Source organism: Oryzias melastigma, linkage group LG6 (genome assembly GCF_002922805.2).
Source record: "Oryzias melastigma strain HK-1 linkage group LG6, ASM292280v2, whole genome shotgun sequence".
NCBI classification, from domain to species: domain Eukaryota; kingdom Metazoa; phylum Chordata; class Actinopteri; order Beloniformes; family Adrianichthyidae; genus Oryzias; species Oryzias melastigma.
Genome location: NC_050517.1, coordinates 12,470,433 through 12,479,417, shown reverse-complemented (window position 1 = coordinate 12,479,417; position 8,985 = coordinate 12,470,433). Strand labels below are relative to the sequence as shown.

General features: G+C 38.2%; 1 protein-coding gene across 4 annotated transcripts in view; it reads left to right on the top strand.

The window, feature by feature from the left end:
* Window positions 1-8,985, top strand: part of srpk2 (SRSF protein kinase 2) — a 64,416-nt gene that overhangs the window by 45,005 nt on the left and 10,426 nt on the right. For all 4 annotated transcript variants that reach the window (XM_024281240.1, XM_036212282.1, XM_036212281.1 and 1 more), the window contains 4 exons: window positions 944-1,109; window positions 2,190-2,230; window positions 4,030-4,357; window positions 6,232-7,071. In XM_024281240.1, the coding sequence (XP_024137008.1) occupies window positions 944-1,109; window positions 2,190-2,230; window positions 4,030-4,357; window positions 6,232-7,071 (1,375 nt within the window). The remainder of the gene's footprint in view (window positions 1-943; window positions 1,110-2,189; window positions 2,231-4,029; window positions 4,358-6,231; window positions 7,072-8,985) is intronic.

Sequence of the window (8,985 nt, the reverse complement as noted above, 5' to 3'; positions counted from 1 at the left end):
TTTTCTTTTTCTACTACTAGCATATGCTTGCCACCTACAGTTAGAAGACTAAATCTCACAAAATCGCTTGCGGCTTCCGCAAGAAATAGACAAGAAATAGACCAGAAGCCAAAATGATCGCTGCACGGCCCGAGTCGGACACGGCGCTTCACGTCTGGCGTGAGCTACACCATAGGTTAACAAGGACGCCGAATGGAAACGACCTCCGTTCCACGTCGCTTCACAGCTCTTCCGCATGCGGTGTGAACCAGGCGTAAGAATAGCGATTTCTCCTTTCAGAGAGATCTGATAGATCAATTTTCCTGTCCTTCCTCATAAGCTCCGAAAAGGAAAATGAAGACGTACATGGATCTATTTGTCTATAAGTGGCTTGTGGCTCGCCGATTTTACCTTCCATGTCACAGCTACAAGCTTTTTCAAACAGTAACTTTTCTTTTCTCTGCTCCTAATTTGAATTTGAATGAAAAAATACAGAATTACAGTTTTAAACCTAATAGTTTTTTAATCATGTCCACCATAGTAAAAAAAAAAAAAGCTTCAAGAACATGTTAAAAACACGATTTTCTTTAAACAACTGCAGCAGCAGCTCGGCATCTTCTTCGCAGCCAAATGGAAAGTTGAATAAGCCTTAGGGACCAGAGTTAACGGGGTTTTCACCTCCTGATTAACATGTGAACTAGTTGAGCAGCGTCAGAACCACACTTACAGGCTATTTCAGGATAGAGAAAAATAGTTTGTGTTTGTCTTCAGTGAAAAAAAAGCCTCTGGGTTGAAGAAAAAAAAAGTAAAGTAGCCACAATATCAACAGTCTCTTTTCCCTTTTTTTTAAACAGTCTTGCATGTATTTTCATTTGATCTAAGGAGATCAAAGGGAAAAGAAGGACATTTTGGAGCCTAAAAACAGTCAAACTGAGCACGTTCCACTTTGTCTCTGTGCTTTCAGGTCCTGCAGGGTCTGGACTACCTCCATTCAAAGTGTAAAATCATCCACACAGACATCAAGCCAGAAAACATCCTGATGTGTGTCGATGACGCCTTCGTCAGACGCATGGCCATGGAAGCCACCGAATGGCAGAAAGCCGGAGCTCCTCCGCCGTCTGGATCAGCAGGTACGAGCTTTCACATCACTTTTATTGCATTTCAAATCAAATCAAATGAAGCTTTATTATAAAAATTAAGACGAGATTATTCAAACAGAAGAAATGTATCATTTTCTTCAGGAGTTTTGTGAAATTATTATAAAAAATTTACATTTTCCTCTGTTATGTAATCACTTGTATAACAAAAAAGGAAAATCAAGACGGATGTCTGATGGAAGGAAATATCAGATCATTTGTTTACAATTTACTAATATTAATATTCATTTTTAATGGATTAGTAAACCGACTTCTGAAGCATTTTAATACTAAAGCAAGTAATCCTTCTCATTTTTTATTTTAAAGCTGCAACAAATAAATAGAAGTCTATATAATAAACCCCTTTCCCTGCTGAGTAATCATGTTTGACACTAAAGTCTGTGTTCCAGCCGGTTAAATTACCCATCAGCTCCTTTTGATCTTCCTCTGCTGCTTTCCTTTTGGGGTTTTTTACTGAGATTATTCCCTCTTTTGCTTTATTCCGTCTCTTTATACCATCTGAAAAAACCCAACCCCTAAAAAAAACTCATTTTGAACTCGACTTGAACCCTCTACTTTTGTTAAATCTCAGCATGAGCTGTCGGCTGCTTGCATCAGCCAGGCGAGTCTTCCCGGGCTTAGGCTAACAACACATACGCTTTTGCATTTTTTACATGGAAAAATGAGCCGAAAAGCATCGACTGTCAAAGCAAAAAGAAAAGGCTTGATGCCGGGAAAGTCTGGAAACACAGTACAACTTTACAGCTCTTTGACGTTCACCATTAAAGGTGTAGAGGTGCTTAGTAGAATAAAATCTTCTGCTCTTTGATGTAGCGTCATGCATTGTTTTAAATCGCACAGAGGAGTCGATTTGCTGTTTATTTCCTCTCGAAAACAATCTTTATGTCACAGAAATTGTACAATATTGTGTACAGTCACAGGGATTTTTCTTGAAGTATTTTTCATTTCCGTCCGTCACACACAGACTGTTCGCCAGATTTTTCTGCAAATGTGGAAAACTCTGACAGCTGATGTTTGAATCCTCTGATTGTTCCTGTTGCTCTTCTCTCTCAGTTAGCACAGCTCCCCAGCTCAAACCGGTGAGTACAACAGATGTGAGTATGAGCGAAGAAGAACACACACACACAAACATACTGCACACAAACACAACTAAAGACAAGAAAAGCAGGAAGCATATATTCTGGTACTTTGCCATGTTTTTTTACGCTATAGTAAAATAACACTAGCATGCCTCAATCCAAATGGTATTTTTCCTTATTGGTTATCAATTTTTCTCATTTTGATACAATTTTTAATGGTATTAGTCGATTTAATTTGATTCACAGCTTCCCCCAGACAGATTGAATTGTAGGAGCATAAACCGATTAAGTCTATTCATTCAAAGCTTTTGCCAACTGAGAGGAAGTTAGCCCTTTAAAGGCAAAGCAAAAGTAAAAATATGTCTTTACTATCATAAAGAAAGAATTTGGATGCTTTCTTTCTGTCTCCATTATGACAGACACACTGATTAGTTCCATAAGCTTTAAAGTGTAACCAAACAGGGAAGTTGGAGGCTGACTCCACCCACAGCTGAAATGTGAATACCCAGTCAGAGAGGCGGGGCTTGGAGGCAGGACTGTTACCATTACTGGAGCTGCAGATCATGATCTGACACTTCTAATATGAGATTGGACTTTGATGGTTTGACCAATCACGAAATTCAACTGTAATACCTTGTTTCAACCTGTAGGAGGCAAACAGATGGTTTTAGACCATTGTTTTTAGAATTAAACAAGTTTATATTAAGTTGACAAAAATGTGTCAAGGACATGTAGTCAGCACTTTTAAGCCCCATTTACAGAGGTCAACAGCAAAAAAAAGTTGATTTTATTCCTTTCATTAAAGCGCCCCTTAAACAACCGCACCAATACATCTTCCAAAAATGCTGTATTTTTGGACTATAAGTTGCTCGTGACAATAAATCCCAGCATATAAAAGTCCCCCTAGAGTATAAGTCAGATTTTTGAGGGAAAAATGCACTTCTTAAGAATTCTTCCTAAGGTCAGTGTAATGCTGTGTTCACTATTCACATGTCAAATTACCGTCTCCTTCGTCTTTTTCAATAGGCGTCAAATTCGATGCTCAACACTCGTCCAAAAATGTGTTTATAAACTGAACGCTCTCGTCACATGTGGGAGAAGCTGCATCAGCCTCATCACTACATGGAGGCATTAACTGTATATGTACAGAAGACACACATCAGGTTGATAGATCAGGTTTATTCATTTGAAGAACTCTACAAGCATCACTAATCACGTCTCTATGTCTGGATTTATGAGATCATTCTTTTTTTTAACGTTGAGGTTCACCAGCTACTGCAGGAGTTACGTCTGAATGACGGCGCTTTCAGCGGTACTTCCATCTCTCTGTGACCCAGTTTGATGACTTGCTAAATCTATTCAAAAACTGCTATTATACTCTCAAAAATCTGCATTTAACACCAACTACAAAACAATGCATGATCAGGTGGGGAAGATGAAAGAAAAATGACTTTTGAAGGTATAGAAACCTTTAAATGAGCTCCAGCTCAACACATCACCTAAATCAAGAATTATTCCCTGATTATTTTGTGAATACATTTCACAGTTTTGAAAATATTTCATTTTTAACAGACCAATGGAGGAATTATTGTAGTATTTGTGCTTAAAGGTTATTAAGTTTTTTATGGTCACACGTTTCATTTGTATAAAGACATTTGTCTCTAAAGGCTTCTGCTTTATTCAGATGCATAAATTCATCTAGATGATTGTTAGTTGTTGTCTCAGCTTCAGATCCAAATCATTTATCAAAATGAAACCTTGAATCACTTTCTCCCGTTCTTACTCTTTCTCTCCTTTGTTTTTTTATGTCTAAGATGGGAAAGATCTCCAAGAACAAGAAAAAGAAGCTGAAAAAGAAACAGAAGCGGCAGGCCGAGCTGCTGGAGCGGCGGATGTTGGAGATCGAGGCTCTGGAGAGAGAAGCCGAGAAGAAGGAGGAACGAGCCAAAGACGGGGAGGACAGGGGCGAGGCGGAGCAGGACCCGTCCTCCCCGCTGCAGCCCCAGCAGGCCCCTCTGCCAGCGGCCCCCGCCCTGGTCCCGGGAGAGAGCGATGAGGATGACGAGGAGGAGGAGGACGCAGAAGATGAAGAGGACGAAGGGGGAGAGAGGGAGAGGCCCGTCAGGTTGACGAATCACACCTGTAAGTAAAGTTGGAGGATCATCTGCTAAAATTCTGACCAAATCAGTTTATATTCCTTGTATATTTAAGGATTCAGATTTTCATGGAGTTCTTATACTGAAGGACTACAATTAAAAAGGATTTGATCATTTCTATCTTTAAAAAAAAAGGTTTACTGTTTGTTTTTTTTCTTTATTCATCTAAAATATAACTTGACTCAAAAATGTTTTAAATGTAGCTTTATTTTAACAATATCGTCTTCCAAGGAGTGTTTTATTGCAAAAAATTAAGTTGAATTTTGACCCTAATTTTACCTCAAATGTATTTTTTTTGTCTAAAAACATCCATTGAAATTTGTTTTTTCTGTGCTTTAGTTTTAGCTTAAACTAAACCTAAATATAAGCAGTAATCAGCTTTTGAACATTTTTCTTTTGTCCACTTTCGCGGTTTATACAGTAAAATCTTACATTTGATACATTATTTTCATACATATTTATTTATAAATTGTATTTTTTTATTTATTGAAACAACATCAACGATCAGTCTGATTTAGATGGATGATATCATGTTCTAAAATTATATATTTGACATAAAATTCTACAAAATAGCCTGGAAGATGCTGATGCTTCCTTGTTTCTTTTGTTTAGTTGTTGGTTCTGTTTGGAATAGTTGGATTTGCATCTTTAAAGACCCACTCTTGGTTTTTAACATGTTCTTGTGGCATTTCTCCTCCGGATGGAGGACATGTATGAATCATCTTTAGGAGGAGCGAGTATAAACCAGGGGTCTTCACCCTGCGGCTCCACATGTCTCTCCATGGTGGCTCTCTGGCTGAAGAAAAGAAAATAATTATTATTTTAAAAAAAAAATTAGAGTTTTGCTATTATTTTAACAACATGCTAACATTTCTGGATAATTTGATATCTACTGGGGGGTTTAGGCACCTTTAGAGTTTAGCTTCTGTTTTAGCAACATGATAATGTTTTTGGCTAATTTACCATCTACTGGGGCTTTTAAGATTAATTTAGAGTTTGATGAACATTTTAGCAAAAGGCTAACATTTCATAACAAATCAGCTAGTAATTAAGCAACAAGCTAGCTTTTTGGCTAATTTGGCATCTACTAAGGTAAAAAGTAAAAACATATTTTTTTTAAATCACATTTTGAGAGATGCTAGTTTATTTTTATATTTTTGCTTTTGTTTGTGCCAAAAATAGACAAAGTTGATATATATTTAAAAAAAAATAGATAATGAATGCAAAACCAAGTTTCTTAAACGCTAAAGTAAATCTATTCGGCTCCTTCTAGGTTTTGATCTGTAGAAAATGAAAAATTTTACTGTTAAAGGTTGCCGACCCCTGGTATAAACAGATGGATGATGGGATGTGGGGGTGGGCTTAATAGACTCCAACAGTTATGCCCGCAACTTATAGGTGAATTTCTATTGAACTTCTGCCGTTCTGCAGAAACTATGTCCTAGAAAACGACATATACTCATTTATTTCGGCTAAAAACGTCATAATCAGGATTGATAGACGACTGGAATCCCTCTCGTGTCGGCATGTTTTTAACGTGTGAACACATGTGTGCAGTGTGCTCATGTGTTCCTGCTTAAACTGTCTGTCTGTGAATGAAATCAGTCTGAATTGAAACCAACCCTTCATCCCACTCTTGTCCTTGGGTATTCAGGAGGCCAGGATGATTCATAAAGTTGTTTTTCTAAGTGTGTCTCCCTCCTCCACTAGTATTTTCATGCTTCCTTTTCGCCTCCTTCCAAAAACCTCCTTTTCTCCCGTTTTTCTCCGCTGCCTACGTTTCCTCTGGTCGTTGTTTATCCTGCTCCCTCCCACTTCCTGCTTTAACCCTTTTTCCTCGGGCTTCTCTGTCGTCATCAGGTGCAGCATCCCCACAGCTGCAGAGCGAGGAGCCGCATCTACCTGTAGATAACCCGGAGGAGGAGGAAGAGGAGGAGGAGGAGGAGGAACCAACCCCTGTGGCTGAAAAATATGCTCCTATACCCCCCATACTAGAGAAAGATGACAAATGTTCAACAAAAGGAGAAGTTGAGCAAGAGGAGGAGGGAGAGGAGCAGGAGGAGGGATTAAAAGGGACAGGTGATGAGGAGGTGAAGGGGGAAATAGTAGAGGAGGAGGAGGAAGAGGAGGACCAAGAGGTGGTGGAGAATGACGTAGAGGAAGAAAATGACTGCAAAACAAATGAGGAGAAAGAGGACTCGAAAGAGAATAGGGATGACGAGGAGGAGGAGGAGGAGGAGGACGACGACACCACGACTGCCGACCTCCTGACGGACAGCACCTCCCCCGTCAAACCCCAGAACAATAAAACACATTCAGCCAAAACCAACGGGCACGTTTTGGTAAGCTCCGAGGACCTGAGGCAGAACCCCCTAGCACCTCCTCCGCCCTCGCCCACTCCAGAGTCTCTCCTCTGCCCTCTGGTGGAGTCAGAGCTCAGTTACACCGACCGGGACCTCTCCCTCAGCTCCGGATACGAGTTGTATAACGGAGAAGTGGGGGAGCAGGGCCTCACCAACGGCTCCAGCGAGCAGCACCAGAGCACCGTGCCCCTGTTCCCTGACCTGCCGCTGGACCCCGAGCCGGGGAGTCCCGTTTCAGTGGGAACGGCAGACATCGGAGCAGGACCGTCTCCCAGTAGCCCCACGGCAGACCGGAGTCGCACTGTGTCGTCCTCCAGCACGGGGGACACACCCAAAGGTGAGACTGCAGCACCTGCTTGAAGTGTATGAAAATCAGTTCAAGAATACATTTAAAAATGGAATAATTTCATATATAAATACAGAGTAAATGGCAAAACTACGCTTCTTAAAAGTGAAAATGTCATTTCTTAGGTTTAAAAATATTTGGTTCAAAAATTGAACCAATCTTGAGCTAGCTAAATCACATTTACAAAATCCATTTGAGGCTTTTTTGTGTTTATTACAAAAAATAATGCTTTCAGTTAGTTTTTAACATAATTATTTAGTATTTAGTTAAATTTTGAAATAAAATTTCATGTATTTTTGGGTATTATTCTCAGGTTGATCAGACTGTGGTAAGATTTGTATTTAAATGTATTCGGGATAAACACTTCCCAATAGTTTCTGAATGTGTAAACACACTAAAAACCATATAGGTGGCTATCTTTTGATTACTATGAAACTTATGAGCTAATTTTACTTTATTTGGAAACTTTCTCTTCCTAAAATATTATTTTCCAGTGTTAATGATGTGCATAGTATTACATGCAGCAGTGATTTTGGGATGGCGTTCATGTTTTCTGTTTCTTTTCATCTAGGTTTTGGTGGTTTATTCTTCTTTTTTAGTTTTTGTTGGTTGATATTTTGATGTTTTGCTCCATTTTTAGCCATTTCTGTTTTAACCAACTTAATGGCTCATGATTTACCTCCCTCCTCAGCACGAACTGTAGTTTCATGTCAGGATTTGGTTATGATGTGGCTCATTCATTTTTATACCCATCCAGAGTTATTTATGCGGCTGCAAAATAACTCATGTTGTCCATGGCGTCACTGAAAAACGAATGCTGTTGAGTGAAAAAGTTTAGTTTAGTGAAAATATTTGAAAAAACTTTATTTGATTCCTATTAACAAATTGTTTCATTTTGGTTTTATGTGGATAGATATTTGTTTCTGTTTTTTTCTGTTGGAGTTATTTTTGTTTTCATCACACTGTTTAATCCCAGCAGAATAAGTTAGAACCACAAGCCAATAACCTGAAAAGTTGCATTACCTGTGATAATGCTAGTGTGCATGCTTTTTGCTGAAAGTAGTCACTGAAGATTCTGAAGCTTTTTGCTGAAAATGGTGACGCAATTTACTTAAATTAAAGAAATTTGCTGAAAACACAAAAGCTATTTACAAAACGTTAAACTTAAATAACTATGAAGGAGTCCTGAAGTTGCCCTAAATTTCTGAGAATTTTATAGTAAAAATTCTTAGAAATCCATAATACATGCCAATTTTGCAAAAAATATTTAATGTGTTGCTTGAATATGAGCTAAACTCTAAATTAGCCCGAAGACCTTATTTGATGCCAAATTAGCCTAAATAGCTAGCTTGTTGCTTAAGTACTAGCTAAACTCTAAAATAGCCTAAAATTCCTCAGAAAACTAAGCTAGTTAAAATCATTAGCATGTCGCTAAAATAGAAGCTAAACTCTAAACTAGCATAAAAATCTTAGTAGATAACAAATTAGCCAAAAACGTTAGTATGTTGCTAAAATAGTACGTAAACTCCATTTTTTTTAATTGCTATAAAAGATGAAAACATAGACCATTAAAATATTTTGCTACTTAAAAATGTTTACATTTGAAGACTTTCTCATTCATTTCCGGGTCATATCTTGCTCAAAATTTCAAAAACTGTAAAGTTTATGAATACCAATCATACAAGCAGTAATGTCCTGAACCAGCTCAACGTTTTGATACCAAGATTGCTGAAAGTGTGATTGAGTTTTAAGTGCTGACAAACATTCAGAAAAGAGCAGGAGAATCACTACAGTCACACAATGAATGCTGAATTTTAAAAACTGGAATAGGTATCTATTCAAGAATAATATTTTTTGTTGCTATAAAGTTCAAAGATTCTTTATAATCCATGTTTATTTTAAGAC